This window comes from Drosophila suzukii, chromosome X (genome assembly GCF_043229965.1).
Source record: "Drosophila suzukii chromosome X, CBGP_Dsuzu_IsoJpt1.0, whole genome shotgun sequence".
Lineage (NCBI taxonomy): Eukaryota > Metazoa > Arthropoda > Insecta > Diptera > Drosophilidae > Drosophila > Drosophila suzukii.
In genome coordinates this window covers 10,693,408-10,721,340 of record NC_092084.1, presented here as the reverse complement: position 1 = coordinate 10,721,340, position 27,933 = coordinate 10,693,408, and the positions used below count along the sequence as shown (strand labels likewise).

Genomic DNA, 27,933 nt, shown 5'->3' with positions numbered 1-27,933 from the left:
AAGAAGTCACCTTCTAATAGGTCTAAGCGGTCTTCCACATTTTCTCCTTTCAAAGAATTGAATAGTTTAACTGCCAATTATCTAATCATATAGAAGTTTAACTAGTAGGATTTTTCCAAAACTTTTGTACACCATAATTCCGTAGTTGCAAAACAGGTTGGGCTCATTAACTAGACAATTACAACAAAGAATATAAAAATAAATAAATAAAATAGTTTTAAAAAAAATAAAGAACCCAAAGTGTTCTCAGAACCTTCAAGGATTGGACATTGCCAGGCAGAAACTTCCATATCGAATCGGTTTGTTTCCAAATCACAAATATGTAACTCAACTCAAGTTTCCTGTTATGTTGATTAACGCTTAGTTTTTAGGAATTGCTGCCGTCCGCAATTGTTGCTTTTAAGCTATCCAAAAAAAACTGTAAAAGCGGCAGAAACGTCGAAAATTGTTGGTAATTTTTTGAAACTGGAAAATAATTTCGATATACGATAGAAAACATGTTTTTCGAAACTTAAATTAAAAGATATTTTAAAGCGATGACATTTATCATTCAAACGTCAAATATCTTTAATCGGTTTTTGAAATAAATTTTCCATTTTGAAAAGTTTTCCAAACATTTTTGAATGGTCCTATGCGCTAAGATTCTGTATCTCTCCCTATATGTTGTTAATTCTGTTCCTCTCATTGTTTTAATGTTCAACAGCAATGTCTAATCGGAGGATAGTGCCATGGGTATGTTTTACATTTAAGTTTGGCGAATAATAGAATTTTTTGTAAGACAAGTGTTTGACACACTTAATCCAATATAATGAAAACGGATAATAACTGCAAACTAAAGTAGCGAAAATCATAAAAGAGTTGCACCTATGTATACACTAATAAAATTCAAATAAAGAAAAAAATTAATATTAAAAAGGCCAAATACGATTGTCAGTGCAATTCTAGCTTTGGTGGAAATGTTGGAATAGACTGCTAATAAAAAAACATCTTGTAATAACCAAAGAGTAAACATATTAAATAAACGATGCAGGCCACACATGTGTTTTTCTGGAAATCGCAGTACAAGTACTGGTATGTCAGTTTCAGATAAATCTTTAGAATGGATTCTATACAGTATCTCGGTGCCTCCAAGCCAAATGACGAAACGCTGGCCTCTTCGTGTCTAATAGTTTATTAATTAATAACACATCGGAATACAGTGGCGTGGATCTGTTTCGAATTCCTTTTCGGCCAGCAACAAGTTATAGAAGAAGAAACAAACGATCGATTCAGAATTCAGATAATTGAACATTTGTGTATTTAAGTATTTGTCGACGATGGTCTGCATTCATCGCTCGGGAAAGCACAAACATCACAAACACGAACTAGTCTCTGTTGCAATTGCCGGATTCTGGTTACGACGCTGCTCTACGTCCGCCCATCCATCCATCCATCGATCGTATCCTGCTCTGTGTGTTTTTGGGATTGGGGATGCGGTGTGCCGAACTTAGATGCGGCCCGGGAATGTGCCGCTCTCGCGCTGATCGTCCCACTTCTCCACCCAGGCGTTGGGACACATCGACTTGTAGACCTTCTGGAAGTAGTTGCAGGGCGCAAAGTCCTCGCCGCGCTTCTTCTGGCAGCGGTGGAAGTCGATGTACGACTGGTAGCAGTAGCGGGTCACGTTCTGGTTAGGGAACCGTGGATCGAAGGGGGCGGTCTCCAGCTTGTAGGCGGACATGTTGCTGCTGTCTGACGATTTGTCGCTGCTTTTGTTTTTGGACATGAAAAATTGCATATAGACTTTAGTTGGGAAAAGGAAAATAAAAAGGAAACGAAACCAAAGGGAGGGCAAAAATCATCGATCGAAACGCAACCAAAGTCGTAATGAAAAAGAAAGAGATGGATGTTATAGGTTCACATGGGGGCGGGGGCGATGTACATAACGAAATGAGAATGGAAACGATAAGTTAAATACAATTTCAGTGCAAAAACGGGTAGGAAGAGATAGACATATAAATCACAAAGGTTAGTTCATCATGTTTGTGGTTGCTTAATGAGCGGTATATATCATATTGTATAGAGAGATACATCTCGTATGGATCTTCTAAAATTATGGCTTATTACCTAAGACTATGATTATTTTATTAAGTGTATATCGATCGGGGCAGCGTCTAGTAGTCCGTATCGACCCGTGTGAAAAAAATACAAATTACACTGCTCGCGCTTGCAGCTCAAAAGCCCTCCAATATCTATATATCTATAAGCTACGGATCTGTGCTCGCATTTTCTCGTGTACAAAATCTTCAATGGGGATTGGGTTTGGGTTATCTCAGTGCGTGTGTGTGTATCTCGAGTTTACGGAAGAATGGATGGTATTTGGTCGAATCAGAATCGAATTTGGAGCTGTGGAGTTCACGTTTGTTGGTCTGCCTGCGTTCAAGTACATGTTTCTATGAGGTGTGGGCACTGTTGCTGCGACTACTTGACCAGCGGTCGCTTGCCGTTGTCCGTATCGCAGGCGTTGCTCTTGTATTTATTGACCTCGGCCAGATACAACGACCAGAAGTCCTTCGGGTCCACGTCGCTCTCATTGGGCGTCTTCAGCTTGGCCACAACGCCGGTCTTCAGGACCTTTCCGCCGCGACGCCGTCCCACAAGCGGAGGGGGTGGCGCAGACTTGCCGGCCGCCGCTGCGGCTATGTATGGAGCGGCAGCACTGCTGGCAGCCCCTACAGCAATGGCCGGCAGCGCGGGCACTGAGGAGACCTCCGGCGAGACCAATTGCTGCTGCTGGAGGAGCTCCTCCATTGCAGCTGGCTGTTGCATTGGTTGGCTGCCAACCTGCTGCTTCTGCTCCTCTTGCATCTTCTTAAACAGCTCCATAAATGAGCCATCGTTGGCGAACACGGGATGCGAAGGTGGCTCCGGCTTGGGCGGTGGATACACTTTGCCCTCCCTGGCCAGTGCTTCGCGCAGCTTCTGCTCCATCTCGCGGTGGATGCGCTCCTTGTCGAAGGGCTCGTCGGTGTCCAGGTTATAGTAGGCACCCACTGCGGAGGCGGCAGCAGCGGCTGTCATGCTCTTTCCGGCCAATTGCACTTGATCTGCGGCGGCGGCAGCTGCAGCGGCTGCCTTCTGTACGGCACTCAGCTCTGGTCTGCCGGAGGACGATGGCAGGTGGCCCCTACGCTGGCTATTGTGGTTGCTGCTGGATCCGGATATATGGCTAGGGCCAGAGGCCGGCGATTCCGAACGGCGGTAGTGGCTGGAGCGCCTAGAGTACTCCCGGTCACGATCTCTGGAGCGGTCCCTAGAGCGATCCCTGGAACGGTCCCTTGAGCGATCCCTGGAACGGTCTCTTGAGCGGTCTCTGGAGTCGCGATCCCTGTGGTGCCGGGACGCCTGACGCTGCTGTTCCTGGCGGCGGCGGCGCTGTCCAGAGCGTTCCGCAGAGCGGCTACGACTGCGACTGCGAGAACGCGAACGGCTGCGACTGTAGCGATTGCGCTCCCACCTGGAGGATCCGCCGGAGCCCCTCTCATGGTAGCCGCGCTGATGGCCTCGCCCGGCGCGCCGCTGCAGCTGATGGTGGTGATTGCCATTATCGTGGTTGTCCTCCTGATCCTGTTGATAGTAGGGCAGGCGGGCCGCCGACATGTCGGATGGGGATGTAGTGATGATCTGCAATTCGAAACTGTGCCGCGTTAAATCGAGCAGTTGGCAGAGGCGCGTTTTTTACGAAATACCTATGTATACACAATATCAGAGTATGCTTTCTGTATTCAGTTAACTTTTTCTTTATACTTTTTTTTTGGTTCTTTTCGGATCTGCTGTTCGGTTCGGTTCGGTTCTGTTCTGTTCGGTTTGGCGCTTGTCAGAAACAAGAAACGAGAATCGATAATCGAGAATCTAGCGAAATTTCTTGCGCTGACTTGACTTGGCTGGCGCTGGCTTCTTGACCCACAGACCAGACCAATCGGATTTTGGGAGCCGGAGCTCCAACCAAGTGGATGGGCGACAAAAAATGCTAGCGGAACAGCGGAACAGGCTCTGTTTTACGGGCGCATACGCGCGACAGCGACTGCGACTCTTATGCAATTTTGGATACTTAGACTTTGATTTGATTAGATTGGATTGGATTGGATTGCTTTGATTGGTAGTAGAAGTAGTAGTAGTAGTAGTACTTGGCTTGCAGATTTTCTGTTCTGATAAAATGAGAGAAATGGTAATTTACTTGTTTGCGATGTCCGCTGAACTGGATATGGTGTGGCTCCAATGTTACGTTATCATCCGATGATGTTGCTGTTGTTGTGGTTGCTCCTGCTCCTTTTGTTGTTGTTGTGGATGAGTAGAGGTCCTTCCGGTTTTTGGCTTAGTACGAGAATCAGTGGGATTCTGCGTTTGCTTGTGTTTTTCTTGCGTTTAGTGCTTAACTCTTGACTGCGATTTGCGACTCTGAAACGTATCGGATTTTCGGATTCGCCTGCATGGAAAAATGACTTGAACGCATGAATACAAAACGTTACTCGAACCAGGAAACGCGCGGTGCAGGGGGATTTGATTTGATTTGAATTGTCTTTCTGGCTACAATAGTGGATAGATAAACTTATAGGGACTGTTTTTCTTTCGACCACCCCCTTTTGCGAGCGGTGACTTATGTAACCCTAGGAGGGAGGGTTGTGAGGGGGTTATCCAGATCCAGATCGGGACAACTTACGGATGAAGATGCAGGCGACGGAGACCCCTCCTCCCAGCCCCTCATGGCCCACCAACAATTACTACCAGCGAGTTATGTAACTTGTACTTTTTTCATCTCTTTTTTTCCTGCTGCCCGAGGAATTCGCCAGCGGAAATTTGTGTGTGTGTATGTGAGTGTGTGTGTATTAGTGCTCTTGTGTCTATGTGTGTGAGCGTGTGTTACGAGTTGCGAAGTTACAAACGGCCTCTTCTTGAGCCAACAAGTTCTTAATTCTTTGGCTGGGCATCGATCGGATCGATGCCTTGGCTTACGGTCTGGTGTACTTGATAAGGTGCGATAGCAGTGCCTTAAAACATACCTTTGTTGTTCCGAGAGTACGACGAAAAATTTTCAACTGCCGAGAATTCTCACGAGCCCCTGGCGATAGAAATAGCGATGGCCGAGCGTTGAGCTATCGAGTGCTGTCAGTGTGACAGCTAGAGCCGGGTTGCCAGATCGTTGAGCCCGGCCAGTGTTGGGCAGCGTCCGTTTCGGAGTGCATTGTCGAGTCCGAAATTGTGACACGCGCAGATGGAAAACAGAGGTCGCCTTCTCCGCCGCCGCCGCTGTTGATGATGGGCAGCAATCCTCCCGAGCACGGGACCAAGCCGAGATCCACCCGAAACCACAGACAACAGAACCACCGAGTGGTGCGCAAGCAGCCGCCGCGTCCCGCTGTCAGCGACCGCCACAACATCTACATCACGAGCAAGACCGACTTCAAGGTAGGTGGATAGTTCTCTTGTGGGCCCACATATCCTCTAATCCTATACTGTACCCCTTCCACCTGGACAGGCCCAGCAGCGCCGCTGCGAGGAGCTGCTCAACTCCGGCGCCCGCGAGATATTTCTACACTGCATGGGCTTCTCGGTCACCCGAGGCCTCAATCTTGCCCTGCGCCTCGTCCACAACTCGGAGGGCGCCCTCAGCTACGCCATCAACACGTCCACCATCCAGCTGGTGGACGAACTGCATCCGCTGTGCGATGCCGAGGACATAACCTTCCGCCAGCGCAACAATTCGGCCCTGCACATCAAGATCTTCAATCGCAGCCTCTTCGACATCGTTGTGCCGCAGCCGTCGCAGTCCCAAACGCAAGCCCAATCCTTGGGTCAATTCCGGGGCAAGCCGAAGTCCAGTAGGCAGTAGGATAGTACGATGTTTAAGCTCTCGGAGCTGGTGCGGTGGCTGGGGCTCACGGAGTTCGAGATCCTGGTCAACCTGTGCGGCCTGCTGGTCTTCACCATCACGTTGGCCGTCAAGCTGCACCTTCAGGCCAGGGCCGGACCCGGCGGCATGCTACCAGAGCCCATGGGCGACTGGTTCACCGTCTTCAGCCCGCTGTTCTTCATCGACATCTGCAACGCGTACTTCTGCGTCATCGTGGGCATCCGCATGTACCTGGACTCCAACAACAAGCGAAAGGCCCTGCACCGCTTCATGTGGAGCACCTACTTCCTGGTGCTGATAGCCATCTTCAAGTACCTGCTCTGCCTGAAGCTCTCCAGCAAGACGGGCCTCGAGTACTCGGAGGTCTTCTCCCCGATCTTCGTCCTGTTGCAGCTCGTGGCGGTGCGAGCCTGCCAGTTGCCCAACTCCATCTGAACTGTAGACCTATTATATATTCATAGCTCTAGTATGATACGATACATATATTATTTCTGATCTTAAACGGAAGTTGATGGCTTTTAATCCTTGGCTGGTTTTTTTTTGGAATAGTTTATCTGATCCTAAGGGGTATCCTTTTTACTAACTTTGGATCAGTATTTCAACTTGAAATTGATGATCATTTAAAATGTTTGATATTAAAACAATTAAGAAGGTGGAAAAAAATCATAGGGGTGTTGTGGTATTTGAACTCTACCCTTTGATACCAGTATATATTCTAGTTAAGCGGATTATTCTATAAAAGCCTTTTTAAATGTTAAAAAAAAAAAAAGAGTTCGGTATAAATTAAATATATGGAAATAGCCTAGGGCTAAATACAGTTTAATTTGTAGAATATTTTAAAACTAAAAATCTGTAATTTCTTTAATATTATTCTTCCGAACTGTTTCCGAATTCCAGTGTTGGGCAACGCCAGCAACGCGATCAGGTGGCAGCCCCAAGGGAAACCGATTGCTCAGCTCCGAAAACGCCCGAAAAGAAACAATAACAGAAACTGTTGAGCCAATCCGGAGTTCGCGGAATCCAGTAAATCCAGTCGCACCAATAGCGCCATGTCCACCTTGAACCGCCCCAAGTCCCCGCACACGCCCACCGCCATTAAAAAGGGCGAGAAGGAGGACAGTTTTTGGGACAAGTTCAGCACTTTGGGTCGCAAACGCGGCACTCGTGAAGGTAGGTGGATCACTGGAGCTCCATAGACGCCTATATTTGGCTATGGATTAAGGAATTGTGTTCTTGGAACTCCAAACCCTGGATTGGCCACCAAAAGTTGGCCGGATACTGCTCCCCTTCCTCCCAAGAAGCTCTTCTGGGAACAGATGTGCGGATGCGGATTCGCTGAACAGCCAGAACATTGCGTCACTGATGACGCACACAAACAAACGGGGCCCACAAGTGTTCGTGTGTGTGTGATGGCCTTGTGTCGTCATCGTTTTTGTTTACCTTATTTTGGATGGTATCTTTAAATACGCCCCCTCTGCTTGCTCCATTTGCAGTGAAGAAGGTCCAGGAGGAGGGCAAGTACGCCATCGACTCACCGGGCTCACCCAGCCAGTATGACATCCCGCCCGAGGATTACGCCCTGCGTAAGTGTGCCTTTTTCCTGAAGGAGAATCACCCATCTTATCTGATCATAATACCTTTTCTAACGATCTCTGATCCCCGCAGGCGAGCACGAACAGCGCGCCGTCATCGATCCGCAGTCCATCAATGAACCCGAGGTGATCAAGCTGCAGCGCATCCTTGTCGACTGGATCAACGACGAGCTGGCCGAGCAGCGAATCATCGTCCAGCAGCTGGACGAGGACATGTACGACGGCCAGGTCCTCCACAAGCTGTGGGAAAAGCTCACCGGCAAGAAGCTGGACGTGCCGGAGGTCACCCAGTCGGAACAGGGACAGCACGAAAAGCTCAACATCGTCCTGAAGGCCGTTAACCACGTGAGTGTCCTTGTACTGCCCGAGTTCTGGGAGGGATCTCTTCCAATAAATAATAAAGAGCCCTTTCAAAGTTCACTTGCACTTATATATTTGCTGATTGCTTGGAAAATGTCCTTTCATCCAACTTGACATCACTAAAAATCATATTCAAGTAAAACATTTAAAATAAAAAGATTACAAGACTCTTTAAATCGATATGTTTGTTATAAAATTAAAGATAGACAGAAAAAGAGTCTTAAGAACTACGGATATTACTTCTAAAATCTAAGATCAAAAGCATTAAGATGTCCAAGATGTTATTATTTCAAGCCTACTTAAGCTTATTCTCTTGCTCATATTTCTGTTTTTTACTATTACTCATTATTACTCATTAATTTCATATCACTTACATTTTGGATGCTTCTAAAAATAATTTAGTTTACATAATCCATTTCAAAAGCAATGATTTTGCAATCGGCTTAACCACCTTTTAATTATACTTTTTCTTTTCCACCTCAGACACTTGGCTTTCACCAGAAGATCCCCAAATGGTCGGTGGCCAGCGTGCACTCCAAGAACATCGTGGCCATTCTGCATCTGCTGGTGGCTCTGGTGCGTCACTTCCGCGCGCCCGTTCGCCTGCCGGAGAACGTTTTCGTGACCGTTGTGATTGCGGAAAAGAATGCGGGAGTGCTGAATGCTCAAAAGTTCCAGGAGCAGATTACTTCCGAGTACGACGACCTGGGCATGCGCTGCGAAAAGGACGCCTTCGATACGCTGATCGACTGTGCGCCGGACAAGTTGGTCGTGGTGAAGAAGTCCCTCATTACGTTCGTGAACAAGCACCTGGCCAAGCTGAACTTCGAGATCAGCGATCTTAATACGGACTTCCGCGACGGCGTCTATCTGTGTCTTCTAATGGGCCTGCTCGGCGGCTTCTTCGTTCCGCTGCATGAGTTCCATTTGACGCCGCAGGACGTCGATCAGATGGTCAGCAATGTGGCATTTGCCTTCGACCTGATGCAGGACGTGGGCCTGCCCAAGCCAAAGGCGCGGCCCGAGGACATTGTCAACATGGACTTGAAGTCCACCCTGCGCGTCCTCTACAGCCTGTTCACCAAGTTCAGGGACTATGCCTGAGTGGCAGCCAAATGAAGCAAGCCGCAAAAAAGCCAGAGGAGCAGCAACCGGCGCCAATTTTACATTTTATATTAACGTTTTTTGTAATGTTTACACGCTTAATTTATGTGCGTTCTAAAGCATGATTGTAAACGGTGCAGCAGTTAAGAAAAAATATCCTAAGTGCACTCTCGAACCTGCTGCACTGTTTACAGTCAGCTCAATGAATGATTTTATATATATTTATAAACATATTTGTGTCGTACGTCTAACCACTGCCAACTGCCCGGACCCAGTTGGTCCGGAGCAGGGCAGAGAAGAGCTAACCCAAACCCAAAACCAAACCCGGCGGCCAGTTGTTAACTTGTCTTACTCACGTGCCAGACGTAGTAGTTGTTACTAAGTGAATTTACTGTATTAATACACAATAACCAACCGACAATGTGCCTTTAGATCACACCGAGCTTTTGCGAAATATGTCACAGATCAGATATCGAACCTGTAAATGTAGAAGTTTACGGAAAAGTCTTCAAAAAAATTGTATTGTGTACGTTAAAAATTTGGATTAGAAAAATCAATAAATATTGCCAATAGCATATGTGTTATTCTATTTTACACAGTTTCAAGGCGCAAAATTAATCTGGGGCTGCAGCACTCCAAACCGCCAGCTTCCATCCATTACCCATGTAAGTTGTACTTTGATAGTCTAAAACTTGTAGATTTTTGCTTAAGGCTTTGCTTATTTGAATTGTGATGGTTGCGCGCGCAACTCGCAACGGTCTGTTATCGATAACAGCGATAGGGAGTGGGCTGCCAGATCCTGCACTGCAAAGAGCTGGCCGTTTTAATTTGAAAACTTTGATTTTGGTCCTGGCCCAGTTTGTGGCCACTCCCCCAATATATAAATTTTCGAATTCAATTATCGCCAACTGCAACTGAAAAACTAACAGCAAAACAAAACGTTCCCCGAGTAATATGTTGTTTTGAAACAAGGTGGCAACCATGCGCATGCTCTTTATGATTTTCACAATAGCCGAGCGAAGTTTCAAGATTTTAGAGCTGCCCACCGCCACAACGCTTCTGCTGCGCCGCCAGTGTCACAACTACGTCTACGACTACATCAGCCCCACGCACATAGAACTCAGTCGGGAGGCCACCCGCCTTGTAATCCGCCGCCTCCAGCGCACCGTACTCCGCCTGATCCGTGACCCGGACTTTAGCATGTCCGCCGAGGCGAATCCCGAGACGGAAAAGGAAACCCAGGACTCGCCGTTCGCGGCTAACCGCAAGACCGGTCCCACCGCCGGCGCCGGCAAGCAGGACTCCAATTGCCGCACCTGCAACGACTTCAAGTCCTGGTCGAAACAACAACGCCTTATCTCCAACGTGCAGAGCTCCAAGGTGAAGTGACCATCCGTTTGTCCATCACCTCCGTTCTGCTCCGACTGTTATCTCGAGCCTCTCCCTTCCTCTCCTCCTGCAGGTGAAGCACATGGCCGCCGCCGAGAAGATCACGGTTAATGCCGCCCAGGAACCGCTGCCCCGCGATGACTGCCCGCTGGACAAGGTACGCCTGGGCATCTCCACCTGGGGACTGCTTCACACGATGGCCGCCTTCTACTCGGACAACCCCACGGACACCGAGAAGCGCGACATGAAGACCTTCTTCGAGGTGCTCTCCCGCCTCTATCCCTGCGAGTTTTGCGCCAAGGACTTTCGCACCGAGTAAGTGCCATCAGGGATCCTTTTGTATAGCTGACTTATAAACTAAACTTTCCCAAAGCCTTGATGTCAACCCGATCAATGTGAACTCCCAGAAGGAGCTGGCCATGTGGCTATGCAAGTTTCACAACCGCGTGAACGACAAGCTGGGAAAGCCGCTCTTCGACTGCACCAAGGTGAACGAGAGATGGCGCGACGGCTGGCTGGACGGCTCCTGCGACTAGGCGCCCCAGTCCCATCTTGCCGAGAATCCCCCGTTGACCGGTTGCCATGTTGACCAGACTTGTCCCATATATTGCTCGGCATGCCCATCACAATCACGGAACACTGGACTCTCCTGCTCGGCGGTGATCCGCCACCCAAAACTGTGCCCTGTGCTCCGTTCCTGGCCAGAGGCACTGCCCATTAGTCGGAGTCTGCGTCGGCGTAACATAAAATTGAGTTATATATTGTAATAGAGCGACACATCAACGGTCCGTTGTTAAATGATTTGCTGGCTATGAACTCTCAGAGAATACACACATTTTGTTGAAGACCCTTTTTGTGCCTTCTCACTGGCCCTGCAGATTTCACAATCTTTTAGTATGCTGACTGGTCTTTATAAGATAAGAAGGGTGCGAAGTGACCCCTTTTTGTCAACTCATGGGTGGCGGAAGGCAAAAATTGGATACCGATAAGCTGTGGATGGAAAGGTCTAGACTACTTACATATTTTGGAATTGTTAAATTCGGATAGTTGAATAATGAGTTGATTTCGATTTGGGTTCTTAAAATGACTTTACTTTTTCGATATTTCTATCTTCTCTTTTAAAAATATAAATTTACAGTTATTACCAAAGTTTATGAAGGCGAATTCTTAAATAACTTGCATCCCAAGAACAAAAATTGTCTCTTTTCCTTAAATAGAAGATCCCTATTTTTGGAATTTACTTTTTACTTATAAAATTATTGAATTATTGAGCTTACATAATAAATATTGGGCTTTATACTACACATTGGCCTGATTTTCAAACTAATTGTTTTTGTAAAAATAACTCTTAAACCATAGTTCCTGTAAACACTGGTTTAACTGAAAACAGTTCCACTGCCCTTTGCCAAAAATAAAATATTTAGAGATAAATGTAAGTTTGCTCTTGTTCAGTATAAAGATATACACAACTAAATAAACTTTTAAAACTTCAAAATTTAGCTATTTCTAACTAAATAGTAATTTACATAGTCGATTTTCTATTCGATACATTCTATCGCACTAGTTCCATCTCAAAAATAAAGCCAGATGTGGCTGGGAAAGTAGCTGTGCCGTTAGCACTGCCATCATTTGGCCAACACTGACACAGATCGAACTACAGTTAGTTGCCTGCTGGCTTTTGCGCGTCGTACGTTTCACCTGCGAAAGATTTCTCGACTTGGCCGAGCAGAGAAGAGTGTAATTACCAAACAAAGAAATGCGCCTGGCTCAAATTGAATAAATAAAAGCGCCCGCCGTGTGTGACAATCACTTTGCCCACCCCCTTTGGTCAGAAAAGGAGCGCCAGTAGCAGCGGCAGCGGTAGAAGAAGAAGAAGAAGAGGCAGTAGTCGTAGTAGTAGGCGACGACCAAGAAGAAGAAGCAGCAGGCAGTCAGGCGGCGGCAACGGGAGAGAGCGAGAGAGGACTAATCAAAGACAGGGCTGTTCGACAACCAGGTGTTTACATCCTGCTCTCCGCCATCTGTGCGTGTGTGTGTGTGTGTCCGTTTGTCGTCATCAAAAATCAAAGAAAACAATTAGACTGAAATTCGTGCAACAAACAATTCCCCTTTCTCATTTTATTTGTTTAAATATTTATTTTTATTTTTTTTTCTAATTTTTTTCCTTGTGCCCCGCCCCCACGTGCGTTGGTTAAAATATCGAAATATCGTTAATTATCCCCATATCTGAAGTGCGAACGCGGAAGACGCGAATTCCGAATTCCTGAGTTCCCAACTCCAAACGCAAACAGCAGCCCCACAGGAAACGCAGTATGGCCCCGGCTTTGAGCAAGTTGGCCAACAACCAGAGCGCCATAGTCGGCGTGGCGGGCATGACGGCGGCCCTCTGGATAATCGCCTATGGCAAGATGTCCAACAAGAAGCGGTGAGTACGCCCCCCATCAGTTCCACCCTCTTAGAATCCCCGAATTTCGGTTTTTTATCTTAGATTTTTATGTCAAAGCACACTCTTTGTATGGCACACTTATATGTGTAGATAGATCTATACGATACGAACCGCCAGCATTGAGAAAGGTCTCGGTCTTGGCCACCGAAATTTCCGTGATATTGAATTTGATTTATTTGCACACATCACACACTCTTGAAAATCGCAAAGTCGTCAAGTGTGTGTGTTTGTGTGTGCGTATGTTTGGCGGAACATACGATGGCGTAGTGGGTCATCTGGTGGATTTCAAACTGGTTTTACGGTTCGATTTCCTTCCACACTGGATGCACTTCCACTTCATTGTATTCCGGTTTCAATTGATCCGTCCTCCAGTGCACAGTGGGCCTGGGCAGCTGATTTTGAAGGAAAAACGTTTTCTTCTTTGTAGGTTTCGTACTTTTCAAACACTTTAGCTGGGAAGTTTCTTAATAACGAGTGCATTTTCAAAAGTTGTAAAAAAAAGTCTTAGAATTGCCTTCATTTAAGTTAATGGTGTAGAAAATATATTCATTAGGAAGCCCTAAAAAATATGAAACTTTTTTTATGCACAAACAGAATATATAATGATACAACGACACACTTTTTTTTAATTTCACATATTAATTTTAATAAGATATCGTATCTGTAATCGATATTTTTAAAGATTTCAATTTATTCTGAGGATTAAAACAAGTTGTGAGATTTAAAATCGGACTAAGTTTATTGAAACACTTCAAACCCTGCAGAATTATAATTTTTTAATTTAAATAACGACTTGGTTTTTGTTACATATTTTTTTTATCCAACTCCAATTATAACTTTGTAAAAGGAAAGCTGTTTTTTTCCACAAATACATTTGCTCACCCCACTGTACAGTGGGTAGTTTCCACGGATAGCTAGTGGAGATCAAGGCCACCAAATACATCAGATTACATTTTTGCAATATTTTCAAACAGTAAGGTGATTATTTTAAAATGAGCTGTATCTTTATGCTATTTCCTAGTAGTAAAGTTTAGGAAAATAACTAACCTTTAAACATTCTTCTTGTTGTACTATAAAGCAATCCTTCTGATGGATTACTAAGCACTCTTCGCACTTATCACTTAGAAATAAGAGCACCACTTAGAAAGTTATATGTTTGTTCAAGGGCCACGTTTCCGTGTTTGAATGGACTTGGTCTCTTTGGCCAATCTAATCGGTATCACCCCCAGACTACAATACTCAATATATACCCTTGTTATCGGCACTCGTGCCGATTATGCTCTTGTTAACGCGCCCGATATTTGGCCGCACTTGAAGTTCAGGGTTTGGTCCCCCGGAAGTCCCCACAATCCGTCCATTCCATCTAATTGAATATAAAATGCGGGAATCGAAGGGGGTGGGGCGGATTCCGTCTATTTGCATGACAGAGCCAATTAATTAGAGAGATTGTGGCGGACAAGTCGAGTGCAGTGCCGTATTGCCAGGCGGATTGTGGATGCATGTGCCACTCGATAATTGCTGCTATTGTTCCGATTATTCCGATATCAGGAGCCCACTTGATAGCCAGCTCTTTCCGCACCTTCTGCACGCCAGTGTAGATATAAGTATGGGCTGCACTTTGGCTAGCAATCGAAATTAAAGATTTTTAATGGGCTGTAGTCGGCGGTTGTTGTTTTCTTTTTCTTTTTCTTTTTTTTTTGCCGAGGTGCCGCCACTTGTTGTGGTTGGCCGGCAAATTTATGCGCCGTTCCATATTCGACTCCCCTACTTTCGATGGGCTGACTCACAATGAATACAGTGTGAATGAATGAACACTCCGAAGTCCAGTTCTTCATTAAATAGATTTTTTTTGAATGATTTAACCAGTATTTTCATATCACATTTCATTAAATAAGTACATTTTAGATTATACTTCCTTTTCTTATCCTATCATTTTTGATCCTATAAAGGAAATCAGTCATGTTACCTTTTTAACTGTCAATATGTATATATTTAAAAATACATATATGCTTGAAATAAGACAGCTTTTTCATTAATTAAAATTAGTGCAACCTAAATCTCAAAGGATTTTAATAATAGATCCTATCTTAATTGGAGATCTTTAACGTAAAAGGGTATTTTGCCAGTCTGAAAGCCTTAACTAATATGTTTATAATGAATTTGAACGTTTTTATGGTATCAAATAGTTTCCGGGTGGTAAAGCCCTTTTCACAACTTTTCTTACGAACAGTTTTTATAGCGCCTTATCAGGGGATGGCCTTGCCTTATGTACCTTATAACACCTTTCCTTATAATAATAAATGTTACTAACCGATATGAGTTCGATAATAGTTCGAACCTGATACGAAATTCGGATGGGTTCTTTTATAAGGCCCGCTACAGAAGGGTATACCTGTATCCAAATCTGCATTCCCATCGGGGGTTGAACAACACCTATGCAAATCTGTGTGCCTGTCCGAAAGTCCAACAACTTTGACATCCAATCCAGCCCAGCAGCCTGGCCTGCAATCGAACACGTAATAACCGGTGGGCAGTTTACTTTGGTGTTGCAACATACTCCATCGTACCCCCACCCCAACTTGTACCCATGGATGGGCATGATGACACCCGAGTATAAAACATAAACATTACAGTCGTACCTTTTAATGACTTGCGACGGACGCATAACACTAAACACTCAAGACTCGAGGCTCAACACTAAAAAAATAAAAAGAAATAGTGGCTTCTGGTTTCGTTTTTCCATTTCTCGGGTCTTTTGTAGGGGGAGAATAGGTGGAATAAGTGTTAATTTGTGTAAACCTCGCTCTGTTTTCTGTTTTCCCCAGGTAGACACATTCTCGCCCCGACTGCTGTTGCGTAATATATATAGTTCCAGAGTTTCTCCAAGTTCCAGAAGAGATTCATTCAGTTATATGAGCAGGGGGAAACGCTTGGGGCCCCGGCTATAATCGCAGGGCCGCGAACGAAAACGAAGATGAGAACGCCGCTGCAGTCTGGCAATTTGTAGATTTTGTATAATTTGTATAATTCCCGCTTTAACTTAGTCGGTGCGTGAAATGAGATCGTAAATTCAATGCAGATTCGCAGCCGATCTCTGACATTTGCACCTGTCGATCTGCCACGTTGCCAGAGCCTCTCTCTTTCTTTCTTTTTTTTCTATCTTTCTTTCTAAATTGAGTCTGTGTGAGTTGGAATGGTTATGGTTAACAGGCGATGAGTGTGTGTCTATCTAGCTATCTCCGATTTGGCGAGTGTTTATCAGACATTAGAACGATAAGAGTCGCCATATTAGCCATATGAGCAGCGATTGCGGAAAAAGACCGCACTGAACTTTGATTTGAATCGCAAGTGGCGGCGGCATATCTCTATCTGAGTCAGACACCTAATTGATCTTCGTCGTGTTAGGGTTCAATGTGCCGCCCATTAGAAGATCGCCGGCGATTACGGAACGAGAGCTTTGGATGAATCGAGTGGGCACGGGGGAAGTGACCTATGGACCCAAACACATGTTCCCCGCCAAGGCGGTAAAAAAACAAGTTTAATATACGAATTAAAAAAAAAGGAAAACCACACGAATGCCAGACAATCGGACTATTAGATAGATAGAAATACATACATATATATAAATAAATAGAAGAGCAGTATGAATAATTCAGAGATCTGCGCGGCAATGTCGAAGAAATAACCAAGTCATCACGACTCGTCGATTTTTTCTTTCACTTTTTTTCGCCTGCAGATAACCAAGGCGCGAGCTTTGTACTTTGCTTGGGCCGAAATAGCACCACCCCACACATCATCACCCACATCCCATAGACTTCGGACCATGTCCGATACGATTAAGATCCGATTAGGCGATCCCAAGTCGGATAACCGAGTTGTTTTGCGAAATAGTGGGTCCAAAAAGCACCAGCTGAGGCAAAAGCCTTCGTGTTGAGCTGGTCAGCGCTGTTGGCGCTCATAATTGGAGGCCGGTTTTCACTGGCACCATGATCTTATTATGATTACAGCCCCTAATTATAGTTTTCCGTTTTCATTTTGTACTTTCGAATATCCAATGGTAACGGAATGGGAAAATACCATACCAAATGTAACGTTATACACTTAGTATTTAGTGATAAACTTCAGTAGATAAGGGATCCCTTGAGATAGTACATTGGGGGTTTTAGACCATAAAACCAAAATATTACTTCCAATACTTTTTAGAAACCCTCCAAATTATAGAACTTTTTTTAAGCAATTTTGGTTTGACCCAGTTATTTGTATAGATATCCCAAAGCTTATCAACAGTAAATATATGTATAACTTCCAGAACGAAATATCTGGAGTATTTCTCTATAAGTTTTAATGATATTTTTGTTTATCAATACTTAAAAAAATAAATTACTACCCTATACTTCTAAAGGGCATTACGAATCTGCAAGGATGATCAAGCAGTTTTATCTCAACCCAATAAAGTGTTGTGCAAAATATCATAGCTCATCTAAGCGACTTAATGGTTGTATTTAATCACATACCTGCACTGCAAGCAATGGTGTTTATGGAGACATAAAGCACGTAGTTCATTCTTTATTTGCTAAGCGATGAAAGCGACATGCTAGCAAGAGGCAAAGGTTGATATTCAAATTAACCATATAAACAGGGTGTTAAACAATTGTAATTTATTTTATAAATAAGCCATCAACATTGGCAATTTGTTAAGTATATAAATTCGTTAATCATATGCGTACAATGTTATTAAAACAAATTATATGTTTTATATGAAGTCAAGAAAGCGTTGAGGATCCCATTATTATATTTAGTTTTGTGCCAACTAATGGTATACTTTTTTTAATACGTTTCTAAGATAAAAAGATAGTTTTACTCAATTTTGAGTTCCAACAATCTTTACTCTGTCTACATTATTTCTTATATCACATATTATCCACATTTTTAAAGGACTATAGGTTGAACCATTATCAAATCATTAATTTGTTATTATTTTATTTCAGAAAACCCGGTTATGAGGACAAAATCCAGTACACAATTGCGGAAAAGAAAGAGAAGAAGGCGTCAAAGGCCCATGTGAATTCAGTATTCTTTAAACAGCTGCGAAAGCTTCTCCGTAAGTAGATTCGATCCCTCAGTCGATAGTCGCAATTTCCTTATAAACTGATCTAATTCTCGTCCCTTAGCCATCCTCATTCCGGGCTTCTGGAGTGTTGAGACTGGCCTGCTCTTCCTGGTGGCCGCCGCACTGATCGGTCGCTCTGTGAGCGACATCTGGATGATCCAGAACGCGACTGTGGTGGAAAGCACCATTATACACATGAACCGTACCAAGTTCAAGTCGGCGCTGCTCAAATATCTGACAGCTCTGCCAGCGGTAAGGGATTTTGAATCAGTGGTCCGTGTGACAGGAAGTTCCTCTGCCGCTGCTGACCACTGTTTTTTATGGTAGATAACCACTAACTAACCATGGTTCTTTTTCCTGGCAGATCTCTGTTGTGACCAACGTCCTCAAGTGGAGTTTGGGTGAGCTGAAGCTGAGGTTCCGTACCAACCTCACACATCACCTGTACAATCAGTACCTAAAGTGAGTATTATTACCTTAAAATTGCAAGTCAGAATATAACAATTTTCTTTTTCCCCCCTGCAGTGGCTACACCTACTACAAAATGTCCAATCTGGACAACAGGATAGCCAACGCCGATCAGCTGCTGACCACGGACATCGACAAGTTCTGCGAGAGCGCCACGGATCTGTATTCCAACATCAGCAAGCCCGTGCTGGACATCTTCATCTATGTCTACCGCCTGACAGTGAATCTGGGCGGCAAGACGCCCTCGATCCTGATGCTCTACCTGCTGTTCGCTGGCGTTTTCCTCACCCGACTGCGCCGACCCACCGGCCGCCTGACCGTCGAGGAGCAGAAGCTGGAGGGCGAGTTCCGCTATGTGAACAGCCGTCTAATCACCAACTCGGAGGAGGTGGCCTTCTACCAGGGCAATGTGCGCGAGAAGCTCACGCTGCTGGCCAGCTACTCCAAGCTGCGTGCGCATCTGCGCAAGTTCCTCGAGTTCCGCGTCAGCATGGGCATCATCGATAACATCATTGGCAAATGTGCGTGTCCAGCTTGGCTGCTCCTTATCCACTTAATTCCAAAGGTTTTATTCCACAGATTTCGCCTCCATTGTGGGCTTCTATGCCGTGTCCATTCCCTTCTTCGCGGAAAACCACCCACTGCTGTCCGGGGAGCAGAGTGGCCAGCGTCTGCAGGCCTACTACACCTATGGACGGATGCTGGTCAAGCTGGCGGAGGCCATTGGCCGCCTGGTGCTGGCCGGACGCGAGATGTCCCGCCTGGCCGGCTTCACCGCCCGCATGACCGAGCTGATCAAGGTGCTGGGCGACCTCAACAAGGGCACCTACGAGCGCACCATGGTCAATGGCAACAACATCACGCAAAATGCCAGCGGTTCGGGGGCCAGCGACTTTGGTCCCAACAAGGGCATCATGTGCTTCGAGGATAACATCATTCGGTTCGAGAAGGTGCCACTGGTGACGCCCAATGGCGATGTGCTGCTGCAGGAGCTTACATTCGAAGTGAAGTGAGTATTAGGCCACAATATTGTTGAATTCATACTTATAAAGCTCACTTTCTGTAGATCCGGCACAAACGTCCTGGTGTGCGGTCCCAATGGCTGTGGCAAGTCCTCGCTGTTCCGCATCCTCGGCGAACTGTGGCCCACGTGGGGCGGCAAGGTGACAAAGCCCTCTCGCGGCAAGCTTTTCTACATACCTCAGAGGCCCTATATGACGCTGGGAACACTACGTGACCAGGTGAGACCCAATGAGTAATTCAATAGTAGTAAATCCGTAATAACCCCCAAATCCCTTGCTTCACCAGATAATCTATCCTCACACGCGCGAGGACATGCGCCGCCAGGGCCAGAGCGACGAGGATCTCATGCACTACCTGGACATCGTGCAGTTGACCTATCTGGAGCAACGCGAGAACGGCCTGGACGCCATCGAAGACTGGATCGATGTGCTGTCCGGCGGGGAGAAGCAGCGCATTGCCATGGCTCGGCTCTTCTACCATCGGCCGCAGTTCGCCATTTTGGATGAGTGCACCAGCGCCGTTTCCGTGGACGTGGAGGGCAAGATGTATAGCTACTGCCGCGAGGTGGGCATCACGCTGTTCACCGTCTCGCACCGCAAATCCCTGTGGGCGCACCACGACTACTACCTGCAGTTCGATGGTCGGGGCAGCTACGAGTTCGAGACCATTGACCAGGACAAGGAACACTTTGGCTCCTAAAGAGTACGCAAGTCCCCAAAGCCTTCAATCCCAGATGACCAGGACCAGATCGCGACCAGTTCTCCGCCCGATTCCTAGCTGTAACTCCGGTGCTGGCAACTCCCGCTCCGTCTCCTCCTCCTCCTGCTCCTGCTCTTCATCCATTTTGGTGCACTCTGTATATACCGAGACATGTATATATGTTTTGCGAGTTGGCAAACCTTTCTTGTTTCAATTGTGATTGTTTCCTTTGTACGCGCTAGCTATTCCACAATTTATTCCGCTTTTAATATAATTAATAACCCCACCCGCTGGGATTTTAGATGTGTAACTTTCGAGAATCGAGCTGGTGTTAGAGATGTAAGATGTAAGCGTAAAGTAGTCGAAAGGCGAAGGGCCACAAACGTTGGATGAGCGTTTGGAGAACCTTTTAGTTAATAACACACCCATACCTTTAGACCGCACAAGTCCCAAATCGCGCGCATAGACAACTTATAGTAATTTGTAAACTACACTTGGCTTATTCAATTGTTTTGTATTTTGGTTTTTTTTAATTGGAATTGGAATTGGAACCTTGCACGGCAAAAGTGAATTGCATTATACAGTGCAAGACGCAATAAATGTATATAAATATAAAACAAAAAAATACGTTTTTGATGCCGGCTGTTAGTTTTAGTAGATTGCTAATCTATGCTAGTTAAAAAATGAGTTTAAAACGGGGGTCAGGCCTTTCGTTTCGGCTTTTTGCTCTCCATCAGACTCATAATGGTCTTGCGCAAGTCCTCAGTCTCCTTTTGCTCGTTCTCGAGGTGTTCGATCTGCTCCTTTCGCTCCTGCAGTTGCGTCTCCAGCACAGAGACCAGATCCTCCGACTTCTTGCACGCCTCCCGCTGCTCCTCCAGAGCCTTGTGCGTCTTGGCCAGCTCCCGCTCGCGCTCCTCGATGGTGCGCAGCTTCTCCTTCATGTCCTGCTCGTAGGCCACCATGGACTTCTTAAGCTTGTCGATGCGAGAAGTCTGCAAGTAACAAAGGGAATGATTTAATACTTGTAGTACTTTAGGTACTTGATAGCCATGCTCTTACGTTCTCCTTGTTGTGAGCCTCCAGCTTGGTGAGCTCCTCGCTCTTGGCGCTCAGGTTCAATCGCAGCTCATCGCAGTCTTTTTTCAGGTCGGCAATCTCCGAATTCTTTACGAGCAGTCGGCGTTCGTTGGCCTGCAAGTGGTAGGAGTTCTCGGACATCTGCTTCAACAGGTTGGTCATGTTGCTCTTAAGCTCGACCGTCTGCTGTTTGAGATCCTTGCACTGGGTTTGCAGCCTAAATGACAGATAATTATAATTTGTTTAGGATATGGAATCTTGCTTCACTCACCGCTCTTGGCTTATGAGCAGCTCAAAGTTGGTGGACTGAAAGCGCTCTAGCTCGGCGCTCTGGACGTGGGCCAGTTGTGTGCCGCTAACCAGCTGCTGGCCGGCCTGCTCCAGGCGCTGCTGCAGGCTTAGGACGGCGCCGTTTAGGCTGTCGATGCGGTGGTTATATAGCTCGATGACCTGGGAGACAGGTGCCGATGCCAGTTCGTTGCGGCGCAAAATGCCTCCGATGTTGTCCAGCAGTGCGTTCACCCGCTGCGACATGTCCTTGTCGATGAAGGTGCGGTGTCCCTTGAGGATCGAGCTAAGGTTTCGCCACTGTTCGGCCTGATCGCCGCAAACTGCTGAAGTTTGGGTCATTAGACCACTGGGATTACTGGAGATGGCAGCCACATGCTATGGGGGAGAGTAATAAGTGGTTTTTTGATAGGACTCCAGACAAAGTACTACTCACCTTGGCCACCGCTGCCTTGGGAAAGTCCTCGAACTGAGCAATTTGAAGAACGGCGGCCACCAGCGGTTCGCTTTTGCTGACCATGCCGCGAGCTAGGCAGTACTGTAACTGGGGCTGCCCCAGAAGACTACAGCACTTGTCCAGGTACGCCTTCTTGGCAATGCCGGCCACATTGACCAGCAGCAGCAGGCAGAAGCAAGCCTTTTCCACTTCGCTCTGCGCCAGACTCTGTGTGCTCAGATACTGGGGAACGAGGGCGAGCGGAGCCGCCAGGATCTTGTCGAAGTACGACTCGGAGATCTTCGACAGGACCAGCTTTTCAGTCTTGGCCTCCTGGAGCAGAACAATCAGCAGACGCAGAGTGGCCAATACTTGAGCGGGCTTTGTGTCCGGACGCTCGGCGCTGGCCACTAGACTGACCACATGTGAGGGATCGCGGGCAATGAGCTGTGCCACTGCCGAGCGCTTGCCCAGGCGCAACAGGGTCCAGAGCAGCTCAATGGCCGCCACGCCGCACAGATCCGAGCTTAACCATTCGCTGACCATCTCGTACAGGCGCGGTGTGATCGAGTCCAGGCTGATGGTACTGCTGCCGTCCTCGGAAAGCTGCAGAATGTAGCTGATGAGGCGAAACACTAGACCCAGGCAAATCTGTTGGTGTTTGCGGGTCTCCTCCTGTGAGTCGTCCATGCCGCTGCGCGAGTCGATTTGCTAAAAGTGGTGAGAGTAGTGAGGAATGCTTTTCAGGGCAGGCCAATGGGGCAACTTACGTCCAACAGCTTTTCCACATCCGCGCAGAAGTTGCTGTGCGAAAGCATCGCACGATGAAGGCCGGCATGGGACTGTGAGTCCAGTAGAAAGTCCACTATGTGCCGCAGCTGGGCGACGTTCCAGTGCTTAAGGCAATCCTCGATGCCGGCAAAAGACATGCCCAGGAAGGTGAACAGCTCCTGCAGCTCGAAGGCATACACGTCCTCCGAAAGGATGATGAGCATCTTGTAGGCCAGCAGGCCGTAGGTTTGGATGGCCCGACAGAAGGACGATATGTTGACGCTGCGCAGGAACAGGAACAGCACGGCGAAGTTCTTGTAGCAGAGGTTCACCAGCACAGAGAGGGCAAGCAGGGCGTGCGAGTCGTCGTCGTCGTCGCGGACAGAGCCGCCACCATTCGAGGCACTCGCACCGTCACTCGTTCCCAGCACGATCCCCACCAGGTGCTCGATGAGAGCAGCCAGATAGGGCTCCTCCCAGGCGATGTGGATGCCGTATGTGAGGTCCTGCAGCAGCACCAGCAGCCGATGCACTCGCTCCACGCGCCGCGTACGTCGTATGAGCACGCCAAGCAGCGGCACAAAGCAGAAACTCTCAACTATGGCCTGCCTTGCCTCCAGATTGAGGCTGCAGTGCTGCACCAGGCCGACGCAGGCCCACAGCACATCGCCCTCGGTGGCCTCGTTCTCCAGAGCACCCATCAAGGCGTGCAGATCGACGTAGAAGCGGGCCAGCTCCAGGTTGCCCGGCGAGGGGGCGAAGTGCACCGGCTGCACCTTGGTGCCCAGCAGGGCCACGCTGCGCTGCACGTAGACTAGCGACTCCTCGGAGCGCTGCATCTGGAAGGCAGCCGCCCGCGCCCTGAACTCCCGCACATAGCCGATGGCCAGCGAGGCGCCCGCGTCCTGTTGCGTCTCCAGGCCGTTGCTGCTGTGGCTTCCGCCGCCGGCTGATGTGTGGTTCCGTAGCGTAGCCATACGGTTCCGTTGCGTTTGCAAGTTAGAGCTTGGATTCGCAAAAAAAAAACTACGAAGCGTCAAACAGAAATTATTTTCGAAAGTTGTCGATAGTTTGCCGCTGGTCAGATCGATAACAAGCGACGTTATCGATTGGCAAAGGGTTGTAACCCTGGTTGGCTGGCAAACTTTTTCCCAGTGCTGCAAAATACCACTTAGTAATTTAACGGTAATTTGAAAAAAATTTGCATTAAATCCTTTTCCGTTAATAATTTTATATAATTGTTTCCTTTTTCAATCTAATGGAAAATTGTCTAACTTTAAGTAGCCATAAAATAAATTTAAGCTAAGCCAAGGCAATGATAAAGGGTTTTAACTAGTTTTAATGAGTACTTGTTAAATTTGAATTCAAAAAGTCAAGTGTGGCACAGTGCCATGTCGTTTGAAATCTGTTTGTTTTACGCGGGTCGCGATTTAACGGTTTAAGTTTTAGTTTACTAATTTAATGGTATGCCAATCTAAATTCCACATCATTTAATTTTAAAACTAAATCGTATTTATTTTCTTAAAAAGAAGATAGGAAAGATTTTCGGTAAGCTTAAATCAGGTTTTTATGAATCCCCATGAAACGACTTTACCACCATAACTTATTTGTACTGATGTTAATTCCTTACCCAGATGTCCCATAAAATACACTTTTATTAATTTTATTAATTTTTAAAATTTTTAAAATTTTTAATTTTTTTTAAAATTTTACATTCCAGATTTTTTTATAATGTATGAATGTAGGAAGGGGTTTGTGAAGACTATATACATAACTACATTCTAAACCTAAGTATTTAAAATTCTTGACTTACAAAGTCCATGTAACTCTTTAAAGACTTTGTGCCTTCGAGTGTGCTTGGACTACTTTCACTTTTTTTTTGGCTTGCCTGCCTCATTTTCGAAGCGATAAAAAAGCTTAGGCTTATGCTTTCTGCACATTTTGGGCTCAGCCCATTGTCCACCCACCGCCCATTCAACAACAACAATGCCTAGAGCTGAAAGCATGCGTAATTCTGAGATGTTGGGGGGGGGGGGGGGGGGGGTGTATATCAGCGGTTGGGCAACGCACATGTGGCTCCGCATTGGAGCACCAACCCCAAAACCCCCACCTACCCCACAAAAGCAGAGGGATGCTGTCCGGCAAGGAAAATTCGTTTTGATTTTGCATGGACTTTTCAAAATTTATGCGCTATTTGAAATGTTACGCACGTGTGTGCATGTGTGTCTGTGCTGGTGAGCCCATGTGTACATATGTATATTTAAGCGAAATTAAATATCCAAAGGGGCCAGGGAAATGGAATTTAAGGCTTGCTGGACTGAAGTTGGGATAAGCCCGGAATTTAAGGAGATGCCAAGGTCCAGTGCTCCTGAACTGAATTCACTTCAGTGCTTCAAATCTGCAGGGATATATTTTAATAAATACTATAGGTAATATCAAGAAATATACAAAGGTAATTAAAAACTAGGCTTGATAAAACAAATATTTGTGTGAAAAAGAAAAATAAATAAATTCGTAGGTAAGAAGTTAAAACAGTACACTGCAATGTTCTAAATGTAAGGAAAAATAAAATATGGTATAATAAGAAAAAAACATTAAAAATTTGAAGGCAGATATCTTAAACAATTATAATCGAAAGGTTATCATTCTTTAAATACTACAAAATACATTATAAAATATGTATTATTTATCAGTATTAAAGATATAACTTTATTTTTTTTATTTTTGTTTTGGTTTCTTATTAACTTTTTAGTTGTTTTTTTCTAAGGACTTCCCAATTTTTCTCGGTGCATAAATCCTGTTACCACACACATGGCAAATTTGAATTGTGTGTGTGTGCCTACGTTGTATAGTGGAAAGTTTCAATATTGGCTCAGTCAGAAGTTAGGAGTGGGGTTTTAAGAGGGGTTTTTAGATGGGGTGGGGGGTGTTTAGTGGGTGGAGTTGGCCCAACTGCCCAAAAACGCCCACAGTGACAGCACATGGGCACACACACACACTTACTTACGTGAGCATGTGGCTGTCCTTGTATACGCACAAATATATATATATATGTATTTACATTATTCATGCACACACACATTGGCACTTTTGAAAAATGCGTTTTATTCAAAGCGGAAGCATCAGGCTCTGACCAAGGGGTCGGCAGTGGGCGGTGGGTGGTGCTCGGTGGGCTGTGGGTGGTGCTAGATGGCCGTGATGGTTGGATGCTCCTGTCCTGGGGGCTTTCAGCCTTCAAGGTCTCGTCTTCCGTGCTCCCAGCAGATAGATTCCACTTTGCCTCGTTTACTTAACCCGAAATTTCGGATATTCAGATGTTTGGAAGGCTTACTCTGGTTTTCAGAAGATACATTTCTATAAACAGTATAATAATAACAATGCCTTCAACTATACATATAAACTTTAACATAATCCATTTCAACTTTTAGTAGAAGCTTTAAATATTTGGTTGTATAACAAAATATAGATATATATATCCAAGAAATTAATAAGTAATACAAAATTGGGTGAATACCAAAGTAAGACTTTAAAATACAAGTAAGAAATTCTATGCAATAATATATCTATATACTTAAGTCTTATAGCTGCTATAGGACCTTTTGAAATTATACTCGTCTTAATTTTTTTTAAAATATGTTTTGTGGTGGTATTAAACAATTACATAAAATATACTAGTTTACTAAATTAGTTAAATTTGTTTCAAAAATCTCAAACATTTGTATCTATATCATTTGTAAATAGTTTATAATATATCTGCCCAATATACCCCGCCATTTTCTACACAAAATCGAAAAAACTCGCATCTGATATTTGCACAACCATCAGAATCGGCGGTGTTTGCCTTGGAATGCGAGTGTGTTTGGTATGAGTCTAAGCAGCTTTTAATCGCAGCTAACAGCGAAAAGCGCTTTAAACGGTTTTACATTTTTCCCGAAGTCAAAAACTTCAAAGGGATTTATATTGCTTGTAAATATCACTAGCTTTCAAAAGATTACTACTCACAAAATGTGTTGCCTACTTATAGGAGTGATTATATCTAAGAAAATAAAAACAAATTTCGATTTTTACAAAGTTCGAAAGGGTGGGAAATTCTACCGATCGTTGGACCTGCCTTGAAGATTTTTCGACTTTCACTCGTCTGCGCATCTGCGCTCATCTTCCTGACCCGCCTCAATTTCGATTGCCTTGTGACTTTCCACTTTCCGCATCCCACTCCCTGAGTTTCCCATTTTCCAGACTACAGCGAATGCAACCAAATCGGATTGTTCAATCAAACGACTGGCACACACCCACACACAAACTCAAAAATCATTTGGACAATGGAAAACGGACATGAACATGAATCGATTTTCAGGCTGCGTTACCGGCTTTACCTGGAATGCCATTACTTTTCTTGATTTTCCACTGGATTAAGTGCACACAGAGAGAAACAAACTGTTATTTAAAAATATATATTGAAAATACATATATGAGACAAAGGTATAAAGTTATAATCTTGGATTAACATTTAGTATTGCCATTTCTTATATGGCACCACCTTAAGCAAATGGTTAATTGCAAATTATATTTAATTTTATTATAAAGTTTTTATCCGGGTGTAGAGAGGCGTTACTGTGAGTGTGCTGAGGTGCAACGAAATCCTGTCTTCTGTCCTTCCTCTTCTTCCCACAGGGGACTCTCAATAGTTTGGAATAGCATAATATGGTATGGTATGGTATGGTATGGTATGGTACAATAAATTACAGCCATATGACAGACTAACAGCGACTTAGAATGGTGGAAAGAGAAACTACTCTCTCGGGTGTCCTTGAGCCATTATTTTCAGTGTAATTGCATGGCGTTTATGCGATGGTAGAAATCATGATCAAGCTGTAGTACATCAAAATTTATCATTGATAGCTATGTAGAAAGGATGAATTGAGATAAAATTTAAAAATTATAAATAAATAATATGAGTTATATATCCTTTTTATAATATAAATTTCAAAAATCACCAGAAAAATTCTCAGATATGGTCTGATTTTCAATATCATAAGATTTGAAGGAATACAAACTCATTCTTCAAAAATAATAACTTTTCAAGTTTGAAAACATAGAGGATAGGTTAACTAAATACCCAAATAACCTTAATTGTTCTTTATTTGGAAATCAGAAACCTATTATCAGAATATCCATTCATATTTAATTATCCTTGAGGTGCGAAATTCGCGAATTTGCCATGCATGAACGAATGTTTCCGTCCAGCCCACCTGATTTTGGCTCTACTAAAGGCATTTT

The 27,933-nt window shown here is 45.1% G+C and overlaps 8 protein-coding genes across 12 annotated transcripts; 5 read left to right on the top strand and 3 right to left on the bottom strand.

The window, feature by feature from the left end:
* Window positions 1-1,267: 1,267 nt before the first annotated feature.
* COX6B (Cytochrome c oxidase subunit 6B) lies at window positions 1,268-5,179 on the bottom strand. Of its 2 annotated transcripts, none has more exons than XM_017079655.4 (2): window positions 5,040-5,179; window positions 1,268-1,748 (listed from the first exon to the last, which is right to left on the bottom strand). In XM_017079655.4, exon 2 carries the CDS (start codon window positions 1,718-1,720, stop codon window positions 1,487-1,489), a length of 234 nt encoding a protein of 77 aa, XP_016935144.1. In that variant the 5' UTR covers window positions 1,721-1,748; window positions 5,040-5,179; the 3' UTR covers window positions 1,268-1,486. The 2 variants fall into 2 exon arrangements, with proteins under 2 accessions (XP_016935144.1, XP_016935145.1); XM_017079656.3 differs by having other exon boundaries at window positions 1,268-1,745; window positions 5,040-5,151.
* LOC108013717 (arginine/serine-rich protein 1) lies at window positions 2,107-5,155 on the bottom strand. 4 transcript variants are annotated; one of them, XM_065868164.2, is made up of 3 exons: window positions 4,700-4,979; window positions 4,217-4,465; window positions 2,107-3,663 (listed from the first exon to the last, which is right to left on the bottom strand). In XM_065868164.2, exon 3 carries the CDS (start codon window positions 3,637-3,639, stop codon window positions 2,461-2,463), a length of 1,179 nt encoding a protein of 392 aa, XP_065724236.2. In that variant the 5' UTR covers window positions 3,640-3,663; window positions 4,217-4,465; window positions 4,700-4,979; the 3' UTR covers window positions 2,107-2,460. The 4 variants fall into 4 exon arrangements, with proteins under 4 accessions (XP_065724236.2, XP_065724237.2, XP_036676727.2 ...); XM_036820832.3 differs by lacking the exon at window positions 4,700-4,979 and adding an exon at window positions 5,040-5,155 and having other exon boundaries at window positions 2,116-3,676; XM_036820833.3 differs by lacking the exon at window positions 4,700-4,979 and adding an exon at window positions 5,040-5,155 and having other exon boundaries at window positions 2,117-3,663.
* Window positions 5,180-5,269: 90 nt separating the features above from the next.
* Window positions 5,270-5,869, top strand: Rpp20 (ribonuclease P protein subunit p20). Its single transcript, XM_017079653.4, has 2 exons — window positions 5,270-5,445; window positions 5,516-5,869. Exons 1-2 carry the CDS (start codon window positions 5,293-5,295, stop codon window positions 5,867-5,869), a joined length of 507 nt encoding a protein of 168 aa, XP_016935142.1. The 5' UTR covers window positions 5,270-5,292.
* A 9-nt stretch (window positions 5,870-5,878) lies between these two features.
* Window positions 5,879-6,364, top strand: LOC108013715 (transmembrane protein 203). The gene has a single exon (XM_017079654.4). It carries the CDS (start codon window positions 5,879-5,881, stop codon window positions 6,323-6,325), a length of 447 nt encoding a protein of 148 aa, XP_016935143.1. The 3' UTR covers window positions 6,326-6,364.
* Window positions 6,365-6,825: 461 nt separating this feature from the next.
* parvin (beta-parvin) lies at window positions 6,826-9,521 on the top strand. The gene is made up of 4 exons (XM_017079688.4): window positions 6,826-7,060; window positions 7,384-7,473; window positions 7,556-7,827; window positions 8,326-9,521. The coding sequence occupies exons 1-4, from the start codon at window positions 6,940-6,942 to the stop codon at window positions 8,944-8,946; spliced, it is 1,104 nt and encodes a 367-aa protein (XP_016935177.1). The 5' UTR covers window positions 6,826-6,939; the 3' UTR covers window positions 8,947-9,521.
* A 391-nt stretch (window positions 9,522-9,912) lies between these two features.
* Alr (Evr1_Alr domain-containing protein Alr) lies at window positions 9,913-11,182 on the top strand. The gene is made up of 3 exons (XM_017079689.4): window positions 9,913-10,326; window positions 10,409-10,650; window positions 10,709-11,182. The coding sequence occupies exons 1-3, from the start codon at window positions 9,928-9,930 to the stop codon at window positions 10,869-10,871; spliced, it is 804 nt and encodes a 267-aa protein (XP_016935178.2). The 5' UTR covers window positions 9,913-9,927; the 3' UTR covers window positions 10,872-11,182.
* An 871-nt stretch (window positions 11,183-12,053) lies between these two features.
* Window positions 12,054-20,401, top strand: Abcd3 (ATP binding cassette subfamily D member Pmp70). The gene is made up of 9 exons (XM_070997664.1): window positions 12,054-12,331; window positions 12,568-12,760; window positions 17,770-17,882; window positions 17,953-18,143; window positions 18,256-18,353; window positions 18,417-18,880; window positions 18,939-19,368; window positions 19,426-19,600; window positions 19,668-20,401. Exons 2-9 carry the CDS (start codon window positions 12,648-12,650, stop codon window positions 20,079-20,081), a joined length of 1,998 nt encoding a protein of 665 aa, XP_070853765.1. The 5' UTR covers window positions 12,054-12,331; window positions 12,568-12,647; the 3' UTR covers window positions 20,082-20,401.
* Window positions 20,402-20,618: 217 nt separating this feature from the next.
* On the bottom strand, window positions 20,619-23,707 carry LOC108013727 (uncharacterized). Its single transcript, XM_017079671.4, has 5 exons — window positions 22,656-23,707; window positions 21,886-22,596; window positions 21,433-21,827; window positions 21,144-21,378; window positions 20,619-21,076 (listed from the first exon to the last, which is right to left on the bottom strand). Exons 1-5 carry the CDS (start codon window positions 23,631-23,633, stop codon window positions 20,783-20,785), a joined length of 2,613 nt encoding a protein of 870 aa, XP_016935160.2. The 5' UTR covers window positions 23,634-23,707; the 3' UTR covers window positions 20,619-20,782.
* Between the last annotated feature and the right edge of the window lie 4,226 nt (window positions 23,708-27,933).